General features: G+C 40.5%; 1 protein-coding gene across 1 annotated transcript in view; it reads left to right on the forward strand.

Annotated features, from left to right (window-relative positions):
* Positions 1-288: 288 nt before the first annotated feature.
* Positions 289-24115, forward strand: part of LOC132406385 (adhesion G protein-coupled receptor E2-like) — an 81954-nt gene continuing 58127 nt past the window's right edge. The window contains exons 1-5 of the mRNA XM_059991988.1: positions 289-353; positions 9127-9222; positions 10412-10528; positions 11242-11379; positions 17904-18044. Of these exons, the coding sequence (XP_059847971.1) occupies positions 314-353; positions 9127-9222; positions 10412-10528; positions 11242-11379; positions 17904-18044 (532 nt within the window). The 5' untranslated portion in view covers positions 289-313. The remainder of the gene's footprint in view (positions 354-9126; positions 9223-10411; positions 10529-11241; positions 11380-17903; positions 18045-24115) is intronic.

Genomic DNA, 24115 nt, shown 5'->3' on the forward strand with positions numbered 1-24115 from the left:
GTGCACAGATCCTGGACAGGTATTTGGAATTGATTGATAGTTGGGCCACAAATCCACAATGCCCGACTTTACACAAGAGATTGTGCAGATGCTGGAAATGCAGTAAAACACGTACAAAATGCAGGAGGAACTCAGCATCTATGGAGAGGAGAGAGTTAATGTCTTGGGCTGAGACTTTCATCAGGATTCTTGCCTTTGACATTTTCAGGAAGGGAGGTTCATTTCCTTCTCCATTGTGGAGTCAGTGAGATGATGAGATAATACGGAGTATAAAACCCAAAGCTGACACTAGAAAGGTTGAGGTGTGCAGAGAATGGGTCTCGGCAACATGAGCAGCTGCCTGCCTCTTCTGGGTAAGTGTTCATTCTGGAAATTTTCTCATTCTGTCCCTGGTCCACTCTTTTCCCTCCCCTCTATAACTCCTCTCCCTCCCTGCCCTCCCCTCCCCATTAACTTCCGTCATCATATTTCTGTTGCTTCTCCATTCCTTTCCATGTCGAGTTCTACAACACTACCCCCTTTTTTCAGCAGGGTTGCAAAAATCTATCCAACCTTCTCTTAAATATATTTACTGAGGTAATCTCCACTGCTTCATTGGGCAGAAAATTTCCCCCTCTGGGAAAAGCAGTTCCTCCTCATCCCCATCCTAAATCTACTCACTGGAATCTTAAGGCTACATACCCTAGTTCTAGTCCCACCTATAAGTGGAAACAACTCTCCTGTCTCTACTTTATCTATCCTTTAAAAGTTTTATGTTTCTATGGGATCTCGTCTCATTCTTCTGAATTCCAGTGAGTACAGACCCAGGTGATTCGATTGGATTCAAAGTTGACTTGTTCATAGAAGACAGAAGGTAGTGGTAGAGGGCTGTTATTCTGACTGGAGGTCTGTGACCAGTGGTGTTCCACAGGGATCAATGCTTGGAGCTCAGCTGTTTGTGATATTTAGAAATGATTTTAATGAAAATGTGGATGAGTGGGTGAGTAAGTTCGCAGATCATTCAGAAAAAGATTGGTATTGTTATGGATAGTCTAAAAGATTGAAACAGAAATATAGAAAACCTACAGCACAATACAGGCCCTTTGGCCCACAAAGTTGTGCCGAACATGTCCCTCCCTTAGAAATTACTAGGCTTACCCATAGCCCTCTATTTTTCTAAGCTCCATGTACCTATCCAAAAGTCTCTTAAAAGATCCTATCATATCCAACTCTACCACAGCTGCTGGTAGCCATTTCCACATACCACTCTCTGCGTAAAAACTTGCCCCTGACATCTCCTCTGTACCTAACCCCCAGCATCTGTGTCCTCTTGTGGTAACCATTTCAGACCTGGGAGAAAGCCTCTGACTATCCACATGATCAATGCCTCTCATCATCTTGTACACCTCTATCAGGTCACCTCTCATTCTCTGTCGCTCCAAGGAGAAAAAGCCGAGTTACTCAACCTATTCTCATAAGGCATGCTCCCCAATCCAGGCAACATCCTTGTAAATCTCCTCTGCACCCTTTCTATAACTTCCACATCCTTCCTGTAGTGAGGCGATCAGAACTGAGCACAGTACTCCAATTGGGATCTGATGAGGGTCCTATATAGCATTACCTCATTACCTCTCAGCTCCTACATTTAATTCCACAATTGATGAAGGCCAATACATCATACACCTTCTTAACCATAGAGTCAACCTGTGCCATCATATTTGACCTACCAAAATGAACCATTTCACACTTATCTGGGTTGAACTCCATCTGCCACTTCTCAGCCCAGTTTTGCATCCTATCAATGTGTCGCTGTAACCTCTGACAGCCCTCCACACTAACCACAACACCTCCAACCTTTGTGTCATCAGCAAACTTATTAACCTATCCCTCCACTTCCTCACCCAGGTCATTTATAAAAGTCACGAAGAGTAAGGGTCCCAGAACAGATCCCTGAGGCACTCCACTGGTGACTGACTTCCATGCAGAATATGACCTGTCTACAACCACACTTTTCCTTCTGTGAGCAAGCCAGTTCTGGATCCACAAAGCAATGCCCCTTTGGATCCCATGCCTCCTTCCTTTCTTAATAAGCCTTGCATGGGGTACCTTATCAAATGCCATGCTAAAGTCCATAGACACTACATCTACTGCTCTTCCTTCATCAATCTGTTTAGTCACATCCTCAAAAAATTCAATCAGTCTTGTAAGGCACAACCTACCCTTGATAAAGCCATGCTGACTATTCCTAATCATATTATACCTCTCCAAATGTTCATAAATCCTGCCTCTTGGGATCTTCTCCATGAACTTACCAACCACTGAGGTAAGGCTCACTGGTCTATGATTTCCTGGGTTATCTCCACTCCCTTTCTTGAATAAAGGAACAACATTCTCAACCCTCCAATCCTTCAGAACCTCTCCCGTCCCCATTGATGATGCAAAGATCATCGCCAGAGACTCAGCAATCTCCTCCTTCACCTCCTACAGTAGCCTTGGGTACATCTCATCCGGTCCCACCAATTTATCCAACTTGATGCTTTCCAAAAGCTTCAGTACATCCTCTTTCTTAATATCTACATGCTCAAGCTTTTCAGTCTGCTGCAAGTCATCACTATTCTCACTAAGATCTTTTTCCATCGTGAACACTGAAGCAAAGTATTCATTAAGTACCTCTGCTATTTCCTCCGGTTCCATACACACTTTCCCACTGTCACACTTGATAGGTCCTATTCTTTCAAGTCTTATCCTCTTGCTCTTCTCATACTTGTAGAATGCCTTGAGGTTTTTTTTAATCCTGTCCGCCAAGGCCTTCTCATGGCCTCTTCTGGCTCTCCTAATTTTCTTCTTAAGCTCCTTCCTGTTAGCCTTAAAATCTTCTAGATCTCTAACATTACCTAGCTTGCTGAACCTTTTATGAGCTTTTCTTTTCTTCTTGACTAGATTTATTACAGCCTTTGTACACCACGGTTCCTGTAACCTACCATAACTTCCCCATCTCATTGGAACGTACCTATGCAGAACTCTACACAAATATCCCCTGAACATTTGCCACATTTCTTCTGTACTTCTCCCTGACAACATCTGTTTCCAATTTAAGCTTCCAATTTCCTGCCTGATAGCCTCATAATTCTCCTTACTCCAATTAAATTCAATTGCCAAAGGTTACAGCAGAATATAAATGAAAGTTTAAATTCAAATCCAAAGTAAATTTATTATCAATGTACATATATGCCACCATAAACAACCTTAAGATTTATTTTTTTATGGACATTAATAGTAAAAACAAAGAAACACAGTAGAATCAGTGAAAAAACACACAAAACAAAATAGATAAACAACCAATGTGCAAAAGCCAACAAATTGTTAATCAGCTGCAGATATGGACAGGATGAGGTCAGATACAGTTTAATCCGGCCAAGTGTGAGGCATTGCACTTTGACACACCAAAGATAGAGAGACAGTACACAGTTAATGGCAGAAGCCTTAACAATGCTGATATTCAGAAGGATCATGGGATTCAAATCCATTGTTCCCTGAAAGAGTCTACACAGGTTACTGGGGTGGTAAAGAAGGCAAATGGCATGCTTCTCTTTCCTTTGAGGAACTGAGTTTATGATTAAGGAAATTATAACATTGAGTCTTGATCGGACAGTCAACCTAATTTGACCTTGTGCTTTATTGTCTGCCGGTCAGTGCATGATATTTTTAACTTCATTCTGCAATCTGTTATTGTTTTTCCTCCTACTACCACAATTCACTGTTGTAATGAAATGTTCTATAGGGATGACATGCATAATAAAGTTTTTTTTGTTGGAACTCGGTTAATGTGACATTAATAAATCAACTGGTCAGTTTACCAGCTTTATAAAGTTCTGGTTAGGCGGCAACTGGAGTATTGCATTCAGTTCTGCTCGCTCTAGTCTGGGAATGATATGAGGCTTTGGAGAGGGTGCTGAAGAGATTTTCTGTGCTGCTGCCTGGAATGGAGGGATTGTATGGCAGGGAGAGGGTGCACAAACTCTGGTTATTTTCTTTGGAGTGGCAGAGGCTGAGGGAAGGACAGATAGAAATTGCTAAGGTTAGCAGGCCATAGATAGAGCAGACAGCTGGTACGTTTCTCCAGGGTTGAAATGTCTGATACTGGAGAGTGTGATTTTAATGGGGGGGGGGGGGGGTTGCTGCGTTGAAATGAGATGTGCGAGGCAAGTTTTTAACACAAGGTAGGGGTTACCTGGAATATCGTAGGTACATGAATAAGCAGAGGTGGATACGGACATTGTTTTGGCAGAAAGGAAGAGTTTAGTTTAGTTACTGGTTTCTTTAGTTCAGCAGAATACTGAAGGGCCTGTTCTCTGGTCCTTGGATAATTGAATGAGTCCAGAGTCCAGTAAAGGTGCTCTTGGCCCATCCTTTGAGCATCTTCTCCTGGTTGAAGAGGGAGAGGAAATCAATGGACCAACCTTCTGAGGATGTTGGACCAGATCTCAGACGACAGACATCACCCTGAATGGACCAGCCATGAATTCACGGTATTGTTGCGGGTGGATCACATGTGCCAGCACATGGCCCGGTGGGTGAATGATCTCTGGGCAAAGATGCTGCCATTGGTGCTGAGGGAGGAGACTAGACTCGAGCTTCTGAGGAAGTGAGAGTCACCAGACCCAGGTTCAGTATGACCTCAGGTACTGTCTGTGGACTTCACAATGTTCTTCCTGGAAATGTTCCTCTGGGTGCTCTGACATCCCAAGAATATTCAGGGTTAATTCTCACAGGAAACTACCTCTTCGTGTAGGTAAAGAGCAAAATAACCAAAGGGGAGCTGATGGGAATCTGAGGGAGAATGTTGCCAGGAAACAGGGAAATAAGAAGGGAAACAGGACAGATGGGATTGCTCTGCTGGAGCTGGTGTGGGATGGATGGGCTGAATGGTTTTGGGTGCCACACAAGTCACTAACATGGCAATGACCACCCAGTGTCACGAGAGGGACATCCGCCCAGTCACCTGGTTTTCCTGAGTGCTTGCTTCCAGAATTGTTGGGGATCTTCAAAGTCATTACGTCCTGGAGACTGATCTTATTGAGAGCTGGTGGAGGAGAATGGTCGGTTCCACCAATGTTAGGGAGTATTAGAGTCATTGTTTGGAAGGTTGTCCCACAAACTGTGTGTGCATCCTGACTGGATTGATTAGGCGAGAACATTTCTGTTAAAGGTACGGGCCAAGTCTCCTATTCCCTCTGGATCCTTGACTGGGGACTGAGCAGGAAAATGGTCAGAGATGGAGGACCAGCTATAATTATCATACTGACAGCACAGGCTTGAAGGGTTGAATAGTCTCATCCTATCTTCTGTGCTTCTATGTAGAGGAGGAGCTGTCATCGAGTATATCTTCATGATCTGGTGATGAAGCCTCCACCATTTCCCCACCAGTCAGAAGAGGAAGTCACAGTTCAAATTATCTGAGACTTTCAAAATGAATTTTAGTACATTATGAGCTGCAGGTCTACTAGTGGACTCTCCAAACCCTGGTACCTTTGTCCTGGGACAGGCTCTTTCACAGCTTGAGTCAGGCTCTCAATTGGTGCCCCTCTGAAGGAATTCCACTGCAGACCTCAGCCTCTCGTCTGCCCCCTCACATTTGTTTGATTGGATGTGGTAGAGGTGGCTTCACTCTGTATATAACTCATGCTGTCTCTGCCCACGATATATTTATGGGATAATGTGAAGGGAGCTTCATTCTGTACTTGCCCCATGATGTCCCTGCCTCAGATGTGCTTGTGGTACATTGCAGAGGGAGATTTACCATGTATTTAACCCATGATATCCCTGCTCAGGAAATGTGTTACTCTGTATTTAACCCACACAGTCACTGCTCCGGAAGCATTCGATGGGATAGTGTTGAGCAGCAGTTCCTAACCCTTTTTTATGTCATGGAGCCTGACCTTTTACCGAGGGATCCATGGACCCCAGGTTGTGAACTCCTGGTACAGAGAGATATTTAAATTGTATTTAACCCTCTCCTGCCCTGTCTCTCTACATTTGCTTTGTGACACGGAGTGGATGAGCAAATCCCCGCCCTCAATTAGTTGGAGTTTCTCAGCAAATCCATTTGATCCTTAATCTGAGTAAAAGTCAGGAATGAGTATTGTTCCAACTCTAACAATTGCTGGGTGAGTGGAATGTGCTGCAGGGGTGCTGGTTCAAAACTGATAGTACATTTATTATCAAAGTATGTAGACATTATAGAACCTTGAGATTTATCTCTAACAGGCAGCCACGAAACAAAGAAACCACATATAAAGAGTAAAATAACCCATAAAAAGAAGACCGTGGAACACCCAATGTGAAATGAAAAACAAACATCTTGCAGACAGTAACTGCAAACAAATAGCGTTTTGAACTGAAGTCTGTCAAGAGAGCCCCACAGTCCAGTGCAGAGCTGAGTAAAAGTTGTGGAGCATCGATCAGAACCGGCTCATACATTGCCCCAGGCTTCAACATCCTGACTTTTTCAATCTGGCCCTGTACTTAACTCCCTGTCCGAACAATGGGTTTTGTCACCAGGATACACAGGACTTCGCCTTCTTGATTCAGTTTGTATATCTCCATCGGCAAATTGTGTTCCGTTATATAACTATAGAACAATTACAGCACGGAAACAGGCCATTTTGGCCCTTCTAGTCCGTGCCGAATGCTTACCCTCACCTAGTCCCACTGATCCGCACTCAGCCCATACGCCTCCATTCGTTTCCTGTCCATATAACTATCCAATTTTACTTTAAATGACAATACCGAACCTGCCTCTACCACTTCTACTGGAAGCTCATTTCACACAGCTACCACTCTCTGAGTAATGAAATTCCCCCTCGTGTTACGCTTAAACTTTTGCCCCATAACTCTCAACTCATGTCCTCTTGTTTGAATCTCCCCTACTCTCAATGGAAAAAACCTATCCACGTCAACTCTATCTATCCCCCTCATAATTTTAAATACCTCTATCAAGTACCCCCTCAACCTTCTACGCTCCAAAGAACAGAGCCTTAACTTGTTCAACCTTTCCCTGCGACTTAGGTGCTGAAACCCAGGTAACATTCTAGTAAATCTTCTCTGTATGCTCTCTATTTTGTTGATATCTTTCCTATAATTCGGTGACCAGAACTGGACACAATACTCCAAATTCGGCCTTAGCAATGCCTTGTACAATTTTAACATTACATCCCAACTCCTATACTTAATGCTCTGATTTATAAAGGCCAGCATACCAAAAGCTTTCTTCACCACCCTATCCACATGAGATTCCACCTTCAGGGAATTATTATTCCTAGATCACTCTGTTCTACTGCATTCTTCAATTCCCCGTCATTTACCATGAATGTCCTATTTGGATTATTCCTACCAAAATGTAGCATCTCACACTTATCAGCATTGAACTCCATCTGCCATCATTCAGCCCACTCTTCTAACTGCCCTAAATCTCTCTGCAAACTTTGAAAACTTCCTTCATTATCCACAACGCCATCTACCTTAGTATCATCTGCATACTTACTAATCCAATTTACCACCCCATCATCCAGATCATAATGTAAATAACAAACAACATTGGACCCAGTACAGATCCCTGACAAACAGTTATCCACCACTACTCTCTGGCATCTCCCATCCAGCCACTGTTGAATCCATTTTACTATTTCAATATTAATACCTAATGATTGAACCTTCCTAACTAACTAACCTTCTGTGTGGAACTTTGTCAAAGGGTCGTGACGATACTGTCTGGTGCCTGGAACCTATGGCTTCAATTCGGCATATTCCCGACCTTTCACACTCTTCCACGCTCTTGTTGATGGGTATGCCATGTTGAATTGACTGCAAATCCAAAGAGAAGTTGTCCTGCTTGGTAGTGCAATAATATCAGCTCAAGACTCCGGAGCGAAGGTTCCTGAGTTGGAATCCAAGTTGGGTTGAGGGTCGAGCGAGCAACTCGGCCTCATAAAAACAAGAATAGCTAGCTACGGAAACAAAAGATGGTGCTCTGATAAGGGCCATTCTTCTTCTTCTTCTTCCAAAGGGAAGTTATAGACAATTACTTGTGATGATTGTAGTATGTGTCATCCTATACCACCTAGGAATTCATTTTCTTGCAGCCATTTTCTGCAACATAAACAAATGCGATAGAATTTATGAAAAACTATAAATAACAAAGAATGACAAAGAACTGAGTGCAAAAGAGTTCAAATCATGCAAATAATAAAAAAGTAAATGTATAATACAGAGAACATGAGATGAAGAGTTCCTGAAAGTGAGTCGAGAGGTTGTGGAATCAGTTCATCATTGAGGAGAGTGAAGTTATCCCTGGTAGTTTAGGAGCCTGATGGTTGCTGGGTAATAACTGTTCCTGAACCTGGTGTTGTGGGATCTAAGGCTCCTGTATCTCACCATCCAGGATTTCCCCTCTTCTCAATAGTCCCATCAACAAAGCAGTACAGAGCCTGAAGACCCACACTCAATGTTTTCCAAACAGCTGCCATCAGTCCTGTCATCAGATTTCTGAAATGTCCATGAACTCACAAATTCTATCTCATAACACCTTGTTTGGCTATTAGTTAACTTTTATAATTTAAATGTTCAAAGTAAATACATTATCAAAGTAGTTATATGTTACCATGTGCCACCCTCAGATTTATTTTTTTGAAGACATTTACAAGAAAATAAAGAAGTAAAGTAAATTTTATATAGAACCTCTACATAAAGAAAGACTAACAAACAGCCAAAGTGCAAATGAAGTCAAACTTGTTTCCCACACCACCAGATTCAGGAAGTTATTACCCTATAACCATCAGCCTCCTGACCCAGTGTAGATAACTTCAACAGGTGATGTGGAGTCATGTGAGCTTTGGACACCAGTGTCAGAAGTCAACACCGGTGGCTGGATTTTGGTCACTGAGAACAAAGCACTGACACTCCTGTGTTCAACGCCATCAATCCAAAGACTGTTTTTACCCATCTCAGGAGGTGGGGCTATTAACCCTCTCCCCCTCCCATAGCTGTCATCAGCCCTGGCTACGTTCAGTATTGGGGTGTTGTGTTCCAGGAGAGAAGGAGTAAAAATGATGGAACAAAAGTGTAACTGCTTCATTTTCTTTCTTCTAGTTATCTTGTGCTGTGGTATGTTCCGAGACATTCTGTCCCAAAATCACAGCTGTCAACCGGGTTATCAATTTGACCCATCACTAAACGACTGTTCTGGTGAGTTTTAAATTCCCTCAGGTGACTGATTTTGGTTGAGGTTAATGTTGATGATACAGTCCAATTAATGGTTTCAATGAACATACACTCAGTGCCCACTTTATTAGATACACATGTACATCTGCTCATTAATGCAAATGTCCAATCGACCAATCATGCGGCAGCGACTCAATGCACAAAAGCATGCAGACAAAATAAGAGGGTTCAACGGTTGTTCAGACCAAACGTTAGGATAGGGTAGAAATGTGATGTAAGTGACTTTGGCTGTGGAATGATTGTTGGTGCCAGACGGGGTGGTTTGAGTATCTCAGAAACTGCTGATGTCCCGGATTTTCACACACAAGACTCTAGAGCATCCAGTGAATGGCAGTTCTGTGAGTGAAAACACCTTGTAATGAGAAAGTGTTATGTTTTGTAACTCTGAAACATAAAACTAATTAAAAGCAAAACCACAGAGACACAGCCAGGGATAACTCATGTACATTTTGTTTCATTTAAATTATCCAGAACACTTAATCAAAGAATATATTTACAATATTACTCAAATTACTCAGAGCCATGTACATTTAGTTTTGTTTTTAATTTAGTGGGATGTGCAAGTATGATATGTTGGCAGGATGACGTATGCCATTCACATACTTTTAGTTTTTACACATAACCCAGAATTAATCATTTAAATGAATACAAAATACTTAATCAAAGAATATATTTAGAGAAAGCTCAAATATTTCTGAGGTATTAAATACACATCAGAAAGATCAGAAATATCATTTAATTTATTTTCCACTCTAAATAAAATATTAAGTTATTTGAGATGTAGAGTGAAACAGGTCCTTCTGACCCAACAAGCCACACTGCAGCAACCAATCTACTTAACTCAAGCCTAATCACGGGACAATTTACAATTACTAATTAGCCTACCAACCAGTACGTCTTTGGACACTGGGAGGAAACCACAACACTTGGAGGAAATCCACACTCCTGGGGAGAATGTACAAGCTCCTCCCAGACAGTGTCGGAATTGATCTCTGAACTTCGGAATGCACTGAGTTGTAATAACGTTGGGCTATCTGCTCGCTACCGTGGCGCCCCTGATGTAATTTTCTAAATTCCACCAACTACAGTAGAAACCACTTGTAATGGAGAGCAAAATGTTTACAATTGTAAAGAATTTCCCCTCTTTACACAGATATCAATGAATGTGAAACGACTTCATGTGGACCTCGCAAAAAGTGTTGGAACACAGTTGGTTCTTACAAGTGTCAATGCAAGGATGGGTACAATACAATCAATCAGGGCTGTGAAGGTGAGGACTTTAAATAACTATGAAGTAAAGAATAAAATTCAAGACAAAATTATAGTTGTGAATGTGTTAGAGACTGTGAATTAAACACAATTTTGAGGGGTATAGATAGGGTAAATGCAAGCAGGCTTTTTCCACTGAGGCTGGGTGGGACCATGAAATGTCATGGGGTAAGGGTGAAAAGTGAAAGGTTAAGGGAAACATGAGGGGAACTTCTTCACTCAGAGGGTTGTGAGAGTGTGGGATGAGCTGTCAGTGCAAGGGGCACAAGCAAACCTGATTTCAATGTATCAGAGAAGTTTGGATGGGGCATGGATAGCAGGGGCAAGGAGGGATATGGTCATGCATCAGTTACAGGTCGATGGGAGTAGGCCATTTAAATGGTTTGGCATGGACTGGATGGGCTAAAAGGCCTCCTTCTGAGCTGTACTTTTCTTTGACTCTATGAGGCACTACGGTCGAGAGGTGGTTAGTGCGACACTATTACAGTTCAGGGTGTCAGAGTTTGGAGTTCATTTCCAGTGCCATCTGTAAGGAGTTTGTACAGAAGTCTGGGCAGGGTAGTGGAGATGAAATTTAACTCTGATAAGCGTGAGGGTGGAGATCTCAAAGGTTAGATATATACCGTGAATGATAGGACCCTAGAGAGTATTGAAGAGTAAAGGGACCTTAATGTGTAGTCGAGTAATACCTGAAGTGTTTCTCTGTCTGTGCAGATATCGACGAATGTAATTCCTCTCCGTGTGCCCAGGAAGCAACTTGTCAGAACACAGATGGTTCATTCCAGTGCATCTGCAGCACCGGTTTTCAGTCGACTGAGAAGGCTGGCTCCAATGGAAGGAGGAGCTGTGAAGGTAATGACCATAAATAACCGTGACATAGAATGAAGGTCAAATTGCCAATCTCCAGGGTGGTCAAGTTCAAAGTCAAAGTTCAGGTTATTGTAATATGCACAAATATACGCACGTATGCATTGGTGGAATTTAAAACTTACCTGATGGGCTGAATGGCCTAATTCTGCTCCTATATCTTTTGATTTTTCGGTCTTACATGCAGCAGCATCACAGGCACTTAGCATCATATAAACATCATTCACAAGTCTCTGATTAACTGGTCCTGTTTGGGAGAACTCCGAAAGAACAAAAACTAATCGCGAAAGTTGCCAAGATTCCCTTTAGTTACTTGGGACAGTATGCCATATCCAAGAAAAGAGGCAATGGAGAGGGTTCACAAGGATGATCCCGGGAATGACACGGTTAATGTATGAGGAACGTCTGATGGTTCTAGGCCTGTACTCACTTGAATTTCTTTAGCAGAGGGTGGTGAATCAGAGGAATTCATTGCCTCAGATGGCCATGGAGGCCAAGTCATTCGGTGCAAGTTGAGGGGGACGTCCGGTCGGCAGCCATATGGAGTAGTCGCAGAGAACAAGTGCTCCGTTCTATTTTCTATCTCCACACTCCTTCTTCCCCTTCTCTCATACCAACCTGTTAGACTTTTTGCTCTTCCACCTGTCTGCAACTACACTTGCTTCACAATCACTTCCAGGAGTACTAAGCCTGGGAAAAAAGACAAATCAGTGGCTGGCCTGACTGGAGGCCATCTCTACACTACTAGACCAACATCGTGCGGCGTTAGCAGCCGAATTCAAATCTTCTTTCAGCCTGCTGGAAGTGAAACTTGACCAAATACAATCCAAAGTGGAGGACAATGGCCAACGCTTACCTTCTCTCAAGCTCACCACGAGCGATCTGATCCAGCACGTCAGTGAACTGGAAACTATCTGCTCCAGCTTATGTGAAAACAGTATCAGGTTAACGTCTAAATTACTGACTTGGAAGTCCGGAGCAGATGGCAGAACCTACGCACCCTGGACTTGCCAGAATCTATCGAAGGTGGGTGTCCTACTGAATTTTTTTCACTCTGCTTTGTGAGATTTTCGGGAAGGAGACCCTCACGTCCCTGCCAGAGATTGACAGAGCCCACCGTTCACTAGCAGCTAAATCAGCCCCAAGACAGAAACCATGTCTGGCTATCCTTTGCCTGCACCACCACAAAATTAAAGATCTGCTGGTCAGAGAGGCCCGGTGGAGAGGGAAGCTATGGCCAACAGATTCGGGCTGTGGAAGACTACTGTCCTGAAGTTTTGAGCCTGAGAGCTGAGTCCAGAGAAGTAATGATGGAGCTATAGAACGGAGGACTCAGGCCTCTCCTACTATATCCTGCGCATCTCGGCATCACACTTCCCAGTGGTGATAAGAAGTGGCTACGCTCCATTGACAAAGCACGGAACTACATCAATAGCCTCCCCACTGCATGGAACTCTTCATAAAATACTTTTTTTTCCATACCCTCTGCAGGCAACATTAGTAGTGCCTGGATAGCGAGGTCTGGCCTGACTTGGCCGGGTTAGGTGCTGACTACTATGAAGGGCAGAATAATATTCACTCAAGCTTCCTCGCTCTCTCTCGCTCTCTCTCTCTCTCTCTTTTATGGTTCATTTTTCAGAGCCATGTTTAACAAACCTTGGGGAAATTGTTTACCTCTCATTAAGCACAATGTCAGTTTAGGAGTGTTAAATGCTTACTGTTTCCTTTAAATTATAATGGGGTGACAGATGATGCTACGAGTGATAGCAAGTTGTACTGTTGGGTGACTATTGATCTTAAGGACTTGTTGCTATGTTCTTTGGCAGCTGTCTTGTGGGTTGGGGTGGGGGGAGGATATTCTAATGTCAATACTGTTTTAAGAACCTTTAAAAGTCCTTGTTATACAGGATTTATTTCTGCACTGCTTCTCTTTGTTTTACACTTTTCCCTCAGAGCTGATACCCAAAATCTTGATACCGCTTATGCCTATCAATCTGTATCTTTTTTAAAGGAGAATGGTTAGTCCGTTCAATTTTGTGAGGTGGAATGTCAAGAGGCTGAAGCACCCCGTTAAAAGAAGGATGGTGTTCTCGCAGTTTAATACAGCAATTGCATTTCTACAAAAAGCACACATTCGCAGTTCTGATAATTTCTATCTTACGTCACGATTGGAGGGGTAGCACTTCCACTCCACTTTTCAGCCTAAAGCCAGGGGACTCCTAATTCTCATTAACCAAAATATTCCCTTTGAGCTCCACAACACAATATCAGACACAAACGGCCGTTTTGTCATTGTCTCGGGGAAATTATATAATACATTGGTAGTGCTGACTAACATATATGCTCCTAACTCAGACGATGTGGGCTTCTTTGAACATTTTTTCCTGCACTGCCTGATCTCAGTTCACACTCTCTCATACTAGGTGGAGACTTCAACTGTTAATTAGATCCGGAGCCAAATCGATCATCTCCTTTTCCTAGAGTACTAAGCAAATCTGCTTCATTAATTCAGTCCTTCTTTTCCAACTATGGCATCTCCAATGTATGGCATTTTCTCCACCCAAATAACAGAGAATATTCTTTCTTCTCACGCATTCATCACTTCTTTACTAGAATTGATTATTTTATAATTAATAATCAGCTGATTCCTTCGGTCTGTTCCCGTGTTTATCAGAGCTTAGTGATATCAGACCATGCCCTGGTTGTCCTGTCCATAACTCTTCCTGGCCTTCCACAAATAAATAAGCACTGGTGTTTCAATTTGACCTTACTGTCAGATAATGATTTTGTAAAATTTATGGAGGAGCATATAATCTTTTTCCTTAACACCAATATGTCACCTGAAACCTCAAGCCTGGTTGATTGGGACACTATGAAAGCATACCTCAGAGGTCAAATAATCTCCTACTCTGCGAATATGAAAAGAAAGACCCATAAAGAACGACTGAATATGGCCAATCAAATTAAAGAAATAGAGCAACATTATGCTCTATTTAAAAATCCAGAGCTGTATGTAAAACGAGTGGAACTCCAGACCAAATTTGATCTTATTTCCACTCACCCAATAACGCCAACTTTTGAAGAACAAGAGCCGGTTTTATATCCATGGTGACAAATCTGGCAAAATTTTAGCCAACTAATTAAGGGGCCTTAAAGCCAAACAGCACATCACAAAACTTTGAATGGAAAACGGAAGCATCACCTCAAATCACTCTGAAATCAATGACACATTCAGGAATTATTACTCCTGATCTTATTGTTCTGAATCCCCAAACAATAACATTTTGGTTGAGAATTTTTTAAACATCTTAAGTATCCCTACGCTCTCTCCTGATTTCAAAATGTGACTGAGAGAGCCAATATCATTAGAGGAAATATCCACAGCCATCTTGTCACTGCAGAATGGTAAATCTCCAGGACCCGACGGGTTCCCTGTAGAGTTCTTTATATCATTTTCATCACTGCTCTTACCTCAATTAACCTTGGTTCTATCTGATTCATTTAAACAAGGTAAATTGCCAGCTTCATTTAATGAGGCACGCATCATTCTTCTAGCAAAGAGAGGCAAGGATCCAACAGAATGCTCGTCTTACAGGCCAATTTCTCTGTTAAATGTCGATGTCAAAATTTTAGCTAATGTCTGGACCTGTAGACTTGATAACGTCCTACCCTCAATTATTTCTGAAGACCAAACTGGCTTTGTCAAAAACCACCTCCCCTTTTTTAACATACACCACCTCTTTAATTTTTATACTCACCTTCAATTGGAATCCCTGAATGTGTCATTTCCTTACATGCAGAGAAAGCCTTCAACCTTATGCAATGGAATTACCTCTTTGCTGTTTTAGAAAAATTAGATTTCGGACCAAATTTGATCACGTGGATTAAATTGTTATATTTGTGTTCCACTGCCTCTGCTTTGACTAATGCTCAGCAATCCCAACCCTTCAACCTCAAATGTGGAACCTGCCAAGGGTGCCCTTTAAGCCCGTTACTGTTCAATCTGGCCATAGAGCCACTGGCGATTGCATTCTGTAGTTGTGCAGACCTGATGGTGATTTGGAGGGGGTGAGTTGAGCACAAAGTTTCCCTTTATGCTGCTGATCTTTTACTTTTTATATCAAATCCAGTCACCTCCTTACCCCCCCCCCCCCCCCCATGTTCTCACTCCTAGACAAACTTAGCCAGTTTTCTGGATACAAACTTAACTTACACAAGAGTGAACGTTTTCCAATAAATAGAGAAGCACAAATGTTAGAGTTGTCACCCTGTCCATGTCCCTGATGGGCCAAATCAACGTTGGTAGAATGAACATACTTCCTAAATGTTTATACCTTTTTTGATCCATACCAATTTTCATTCCTAAAGCCTTTTTTGACTCTCTAGACTCAGTCATATTGCCCTACCTATGCAAGGGCAAGTGTCCCCAACTGAATAAAGTTCATTGTCAAAAATCTAAAAGTGTTGGGGGCATGGCTCTGCCCAATTTCCACTTATACCACTGGGCTGCTAACATTCATTGTCTCATTTTTATAATCAGTCTGACTGCCCATTATGGGTGACAATGGAGCTGAACTCTACTAAGAATATTTCCATCACCACTCTTCTTGGATCCGCACTCGCTTTTCGTACATCTAAACCGATCGCTAATGCTGTCATCAGGCAGACCCTGAGAGTGTGGGCTCAGCTCAGAAAGCATAGTGGTCTCCATGGCTTCTCTCTTTCAAGTCCTATTCTCTCTTCCAGCCTTCTATACATGATTCAACATTTCAAGACTGGTACAGAAAGGACATCAGGTGCTTTAAAGATCCTTTTTAGACAACTGCTTTGCATCATTTGAACAAATGTCTGCAAAGTTTAATCTCCCCAACACTCATTTCTTCAGATGTTTGCAAATCAGACATTTTATCCAGCCTCTGATACCAAACTTCCAAGACACTCGACATAAACTTCATTGATTTGTTTCTCTGTATGAATCCATTGCGCAAGGGTCTAATATCTATTATCTGCAACAAGATGGCAGCTCTAAGGTAAGCCTATCTTGACAAAATTAAAACTGCCTGGGAGAAAGATTTAAATTTTTCATTGTTGGAGGAGGCAGGAGATAAAGTCCTCAAATTAGTTAACTCAACCTCTATGTGTCCACCACTTCCTGTTACAGTTCAAGGTCGTACACAGGACCCATCTGTCTAAAACTCAATTATCTCACATTTACCCAGATGTTAATCCCTGTTGCGACAAATGCAAAAGGATCGAGGCTTCCCTTATCCATATGTACTGGACATGCCCTAGTTCGGAAAAATACTGGAAAGATGTCTTCCAAACTCTATCCCAAATACTTAATTACAATCTGAAACCTAACCCTTTGATCAACCTTTTCGGTAACTCCGGAGAGGGGGACATGCACCTAAGCGCGACTAAACATCACACGCTGTCTTTTGCCTCTCTGTTGGCCAGTTTTGCTCAGGTGGAGGGATGCTGCCCTGCCCACCCACGCTCAGTGGCTCAGGGACATCATGTCCAGTCTACACCTTGAGAAGATCCACTACTCAATCCTCAATTCGGAAATAAAGTTCCAAAAGGTGTGGGGCCCCTTTCTTGAATATTTTCAGAATTCCCAGCCAGACTAAAGGTCCATTCTTTCTCACTTTCCTCAGTACATAAATCCCTGGCCTCCAGCATTTCCCGGTAAAACTCTTCGGACTCAGATTTGTTATCATACAACAGGAAGTGGAGAAGCTCAGAGGATCTGACAGCATCTGTGGAACGAGGAACTGGAAACATGAGAAAATGGGAAAAGAAAGTGTGTCCCTGATAGTGGTGAGACCATGTTGCTAAAGGAGACACAATGCATCCAGGTAATGGATGAATGGCCACAACTAAAGAGAAAGTAAAATGAAAATGTAGGGTGCAGAGTTGAAAGCTGGAAATCTGAAACCAGGGACGGTGCTGGAATCTCCCAGCATTCTGTTTCTCATTCACAGATGCTGCCTGACCTACTGAGTATTTCCAATGCTGACCTTGCAATGCAATGCAGATTCAGGGAGGGATTGGGCAATTAACTGAAATTTAAATGTCACTAAACCTGCTCTTTGCCACAGTTATATTAAAGATGAGTGGAGCACTGAGAGTCCTCTTTCCTCCCCTGCTCCTGTCCAGTGAAAAGCAGCTCCGGTACAGAAGGTGAGGCTGCTGCCGACCTTCCACACTGCTGTCAATAAGCTCATTAAATGGAGAGCAGGGTACCACCCATCCCAGTTTCTGACATGTGACCGACCATTTGGTTCCTTGAGTCAATTACATCTGCTCCTTAACTCCATTTTCTGATTTTCTTTCTCAAACCATAAGGCCCCTTCCCAAGAATAGTCACTCAATCCTTTGTTCCAGCAGAGGTCTTCTCTGGATTAAACAACACAGTGCTGAGTTACTCCATCCCGACCCACAGAGCCCGGGTATAAAAGGGAGCAATCCATGTTTACTATTGAGAGAGATTTTCCCTGTTCACACAGATATCGATGAATGCAAGTCCTCACCTTGTCACGAACATGCAACTTGTATCAACGTAGTGGGATCCTACCAGTGCAACTGCAACACAGGGTTTCAGGCATTACCTGCGACCGCCAACCTCACGGCAGGGAAAGTTTGTGAAGGTAAGGACTTTGTCTCAACATGAAAATGGAGAGTAAATCCCATCTGATTGTGGATATCAGTCCTCCACAATTCACCTACAGAGTCCCCCAACTAAAGAATTTAATGGGCTCTGTCCTGTGTAAGTTGCACAGGGGAGTAATTGTGGGAGGTGGGGAAGTTATCATTGGTTTTTCTGTTGTTTCCTTTGATAAAACTGATCATTAGTTCAAATGGGAAGGGAAAAGGGACTGGCAAGCAAATGGGAAGAGCTCATTGTGGTCGGCATGGATGAGATGGGCCAAAGGGTCTTTTTCTCTGCTGTATTACTCCATGACTTTATATTTCAGAGTTTGTGAAATGAATTCATTGACCGGTCATGTTCCTTTCGGAACAAGAAACAGAGTACTGCATTGTCCAGGGACAGGTGTGACTGGAGGAGGCACCTCTGGTTGGCATGGTGATTACTATTGCAAACTTGATTCCCAAACTCCCACACAGTCTAATGTCAGCCTCTCAGAGCAGGTTCAGTGAGGGTCTGAGTAATCCATGGGGACACGGAGGGGAATAGTCAGAGATGGACCATGCAAAGATGAGAGGAGCTTGGAGTTTGGCATCTAAAATGGTAACATTTCTCAGTTCTGTATGATCGTAGGAAGCAGCATCAATGCAATTGTTGATGGACTGGAGAAAGCTGAGGGAGATGGGCTGGACAGGATTGAAACAAGGACTCATGTCCCACCAAAGTTCAGGTGTATGTGAATTTGTGAATTCCCATGTGAATTTGTACAGCCACACCGATGTCCAGGAGAAAGTGAGAGATGAGTAATAGATATCAATGAGTGTGAAGCCTCTCCGTGTCACCCCCTCACAACTTGTTACAACATATCGGGTTCCTACCTGTGCAACTGTAATATGGGTTTTCAGGCAACTCCAGCGACAGTCAGCCTCACTGCAGGAAGGTTTTGTGAAGGTAGAGACTTTATATGACCATGAAAGTGAAAATTAATCCCAGGGCTGTGTGGGTGTCATCAATCTTCCTGGATTGTCTTGAAGATATGCTTGGAATTTAAGAATTAACTCACAGGGTCTGCATTGTGTAAATCGTGTGGTTGGTAAACGATGATGTTTTCTTTGTTTTATCATTATTTCCAGATATTTTTAGACACGGACAGAATTCATGGACTAGGCAGGTCCTTTGGGCACAGGATATCATGCAATACAACTGAGGACTGTGTCCAATCTGATTGACAGTTTTAGCTCTCATTTCATTTTTCAATCTTTTTATTGATTTTCAAATAAAGAATATACAAATCAGAGGAGGAGTTTAGCAAACAGATAATATAAAAGACATATAAAACGCAATAAAAATCAAAGTATATAATGTCAAAATCAGATAGGTAAAATGTTACGCTGTTATATATACAATATAGTCCAAAAAACACTACAACTCCTCATACCAATCATAAAAAAAGATTGGAAATTTTATTTGAAACAGGGGAAAAACCCCACTAACTAAACTAAAATAAAGAAAAAGAAAGATTGGGCAGTCCAATTGAGGATAAAATTAGAAAAAAGAGAAAGAGAAAAAAACCCAACATCCTTCCAGTCATCTCCAAACCTTCACGGATAAGGATTTTCCCAAAAGAGAATAAAGAAAAATAAATAAATAAAAATAAATTAAATCATGTGAAAATATTGAATAAAGGGTCACCAGACTTGTTCAAAATTAAAAGATTTATCACATGTCCGGCTTCTAATTTTGTCCAAGCTTAGATGTGACATAATGGAGGAGAGCCAATAAAAATCAGCAGGTGGTCTTTCCAGTAGAACGAGATAGCTCTCCTGGCCAGTAGAGTTGAAAAGGCTATCACATGTTGAGCGGAAGCAGATGCTTTGCTTGCTTCCTCTGGAATAATCCCAAAAATTGCTGTAAGTGAATTGGGTTGAACATCCGCATCAATAACTTTAGATAATATTCCGGACCCATCCCTCCAAAAATTGTTTAAGCTTACACATGACCAAAGTATATGAGTTAGAGCAGCTCTTCTGCATTAATTCTGTCACAAATAGGGCTTATATTAGGAAAAATATGCGCCAATTTATCTTTGGACATATAGGCCCTGTGTACTGTCTTAAACTGAATTAAGGTAAGGCATGCACTGATAGATGAATTATTGACTACATAATAAATTAAACTCCATTGATTATCTGAAAGTGAATGTTGAAGTTCTACTTCCCAGATGCGTTGAACCCTATCATTAGGCGAATTGCAAGCATTCATTAACTGTTTATAAGTGATAGCTATTAATTGGTTTTGAAAATGTTTAAGCTGAAAAATAGCATAAGCCAAATTTAAAGAGCAGGCCAAGGGGTAATTCGGTAAAAAATCACGTAAAAAAATTCCTAACCTGTAAGTATCTGAAAAATATGTATTAGAGATGTCATATTTATCCATTAACTGTGAAAAGGACATTAAACAGTCCTGTAAAAACAAACCTAAAAAAGTTTTTATTCCCTTAATTTTCCATTTTAAAAAAGCCTTATCCAAAGTTGATGGTTTAAAAACAAAATCAGTATAAATATTACTAGAAAGTAGAAAATCTTTTCATTCAACAAATCTATGAAACTGAAAGCAAATTTTTAAAGTATGTTTAACAATAGGGTTGAGAGCTTGTCTACCTGTTCTGGAGAGTGAAAACGGAAGGGAAGCTCCTAATAAAAAAGCTAACAAAAACCCCATTACTGAATTTTCCTCCAACTGTAACCATGAAGGGCGATCTTGGTCATCTATATCATAAATCCAAAAAGTAATATAATGAATTTTAGTTGCCCAATAATAAAATCTAAAGTTTAGTAAGATCAGTCCTTCATCTTTTTTTGGTTTTTGCAAAAAAAGTTTATTCAGTCTAGAGCTTTTATTATTCCAAACATAAGACAAAATCATAGAATCTATTTTATCAAAAGATGTTTTTGGAATAAAAAAGGGAACTGCTTGAAATATATATAAAAATTTTGGTAGAATAACCATTTTTATAGCATTTATTCGACCTATCAATGACACCGATATAGGCAACCATTTAGAAAGCACCTGTTGAGTACATTCAACTGAAGGGGAGAAATCATACCTATATAGGTCTTTAAAATATTTAGTAATTTTGATACCAAGGTTAGTGAAATGGTTTTTGGCAATATTAAAAGGTATTTGATCATAATAATCAGAATAATTATTAATAGGAAAAATTCAGTTTTATGTAAATTAAGTTTATATCCAGAGAAAATACCAAATTCCGTAAATATAGATAACATAAAAGGAATAGATTTCCTAGGATTTGAAATGTAAGTTAATAAATCATCCGCATATAACGAAACCTTAAGTAATTTATCCCCTCTCTTAATACCCTGCACAGAATTAGAATCCCTAAGAGCAATAGCAAGTGGTTCTAAAGCCAAATTAAATAATAAAGGACTAAGAGGACATCCCTGGCGGGTTCCTCTATATAATCTAAAATATGGAGACTTTAGATTATTAGTTATAACCGCAGATGCTGGGACATGATAAATCAATTTAATCCAGGAAATAAGTCCTGGACTAAAATTAAACCTCTTCAAAATCTGAAATAGGTAAGGCCACTCCACCCTTTTAAAGGCTTTCTCTGGATCTAAAGATACAATACATTTAGATTCTTTGGTTGAGGGGGAATAGATGATATTTAACAATCTTTGAATATTAAAGTGTGAGTACCTATTTTTGATAAATCCTGTTTGGTCGTTTGAGATAACATTAGGCAAGGTATTCTCAAGCCTATTTGCTGGAATCTTAGAGAGGATTTTAAAATCTACATTCAATAAAGAAATAGGTCTATAGGATACACATTCCAGTGGGTCTTCATTTTTTTGGAATCAATGAAATTAGTGCTTCATAAAAAGTTTTAGGAAGGTTCTCAAAGGATATAGAATCGGTAAACGTTTGATGAAGATGTGGTATAAGCATTTCATGAAAAGTCTTGTAAAATTCTACCATATAACCATCAGGTCCCTGAGCTTTACCTAATTGCATAGAGGATATAGCCTTGGCTATCTCCTCTTGTTTAATAGTTGCATCTAACATATCAACATCTTGAATCGAAATTTGAGGTATGTTTAACCTTTGCAAAAATCTATTCATAATAATAGTGCTATCAGAGAATTCAGATTTATAAAGATTAGAATAGAAGTCCATAAACACCTTATTAATTTCATAAGGATCTAAAGTTTCTGTTCTATCCAGTCGACAAATTTTTAAAATCTGTCTTCTGACCATCCCAACCTTTAACTGACCTGCCAAAAGCTTAGCAGATTTTTCCCCATGCATATAAAATAAACTTTCAGATATAAAAATTTGCTGTTCAATGGGAAAGGTCAGAAGCAAATCATACTGTGATTGAAGTTCGACCCTTTCTTTATATAGGTCTTCAGTAGTTTTAACTGAATACACTTTATCTATCTATTTAATATTATTAATAAGCACAGACAATTCTGCTTTAGTTTTCTTTCTCAAGGTTGCTGAATATGAGATTATCTGTCCCCTAAGAAAAGATTACAACATGTCCCATATAACCAGATTTGACATTCCTTCAGTTGTATTAAATTCAAAAATTATAGAAATTTGCTCCTTTATAAAATTAACTAAAGCTGGATCCTGTAACAATATGGGATTCAGTCTCCACTGTGACATTTTCAAAAAGCTATCCGATAGCTTAAGGGTTAACTTTAAAGGCACGTGATCTAAGAGCGCAATGATGTCATGTGCACATTCAACAATGGAGTTTAACAGACGTGTATCTACAAAAAAGTAATCAATTTGAGAATACTTATGATGAACGTGTGAGAAAAAAGAGAAATCTTCATCACTGGGGTGTTTATATCTCCAAATATCAACGAGGCCATATTCTAATAAAAAAGACTTAATACAAGCTGCCACTTTATTAGGAAGCGACGAATTGGTTGATGACCTGTCAATCGCTAGATTTAAACAACAATTAAAGTCACCACCCATGATCAACTTTATATTCATTGAGATTCGGTAACTCAGAAAAAAGTTTCTTAAAAAAAAAAATTCAGAATTATCTACTTTAGGTGCGTATACACACATACCAGAGCTGCCTTTAGCTTGCATAATAAACCAGTAACAATTAAAGATCTTCCAATCGAATCAGTAGTAGTATTAAAGTGGAAAAAAGGGATTTTGGGGCTAAGAAATATAGAAACACCTCTGATCTTACAATTAGACAGCAAGTGGAACAGAGGACCTTTCCAAAAACAAAAAAACCTGTCCTCATCCTGTTTTCGTATATGATTTTCTTGCGCAAAAATAATATCTGCATTAAGTGTTTTTAATTTCTTAAAAATCTTTCTATGCTTAATGGGGTGATTGACAATGTTCCAATTCCAAGATATTATATTAATTTTATTAACATCCATGTTTAAAATTGAATTTAAGATTACATAAAAGAAATGTTACACAAGTACAGATGAAACCAAAAGTTGCCGGTACAACCAGAAGGAGTGACGCATTTACGAAAGAGAATTCCATCAAAACAACTGCCCAATCAAGAAAAAAACCTACTCTAATAGACCCCTCCCCCTCCCACCTCCCAAAAGATAAGAATTAAGCGACCAATAGGCTGGTCCCATGCTAAGCTAATAACCCTTGACCCTGTTCTCCATCTTGCAGTTCCATATATTAAAATAAAGCAAAGATCCCATGGAAAACAGCCATAATAAAAGGCACAAACCAAATTCAGCTACTATAATGTTATGCCTAACAGTAATAAAAACATAATCAACAACGGCCATCTTAGAATCAGCTAAAGTATCTTAAACACATATTCAAAAAGAGAGAATAAATCTGAGCAAATAATATTACAAACAATATTCTTTCTCTCGAAAAAGAAAAGTAAATGAGTATATATATAAAACAGACCTAAAACTTTAAGTATTGAAACAAATAAAAGAAATAAAAAGATTAGTAGACAACTGGTCCTACACGGACCATTCGAGTACAATACTATAAAGGATCCCTACAAAACAGTTATATATGTACTAATTATTA

Source organism: Hypanus sabinus, chromosome 16 (genome assembly GCF_030144855.1).
Source record: "Hypanus sabinus isolate sHypSab1 chromosome 16, sHypSab1.hap1, whole genome shotgun sequence".
NCBI classification, from domain to species: Eukaryota; Metazoa; Chordata; class Chondrichthyes; order Myliobatiformes; family Dasyatidae; genus Hypanus; species Hypanus sabinus.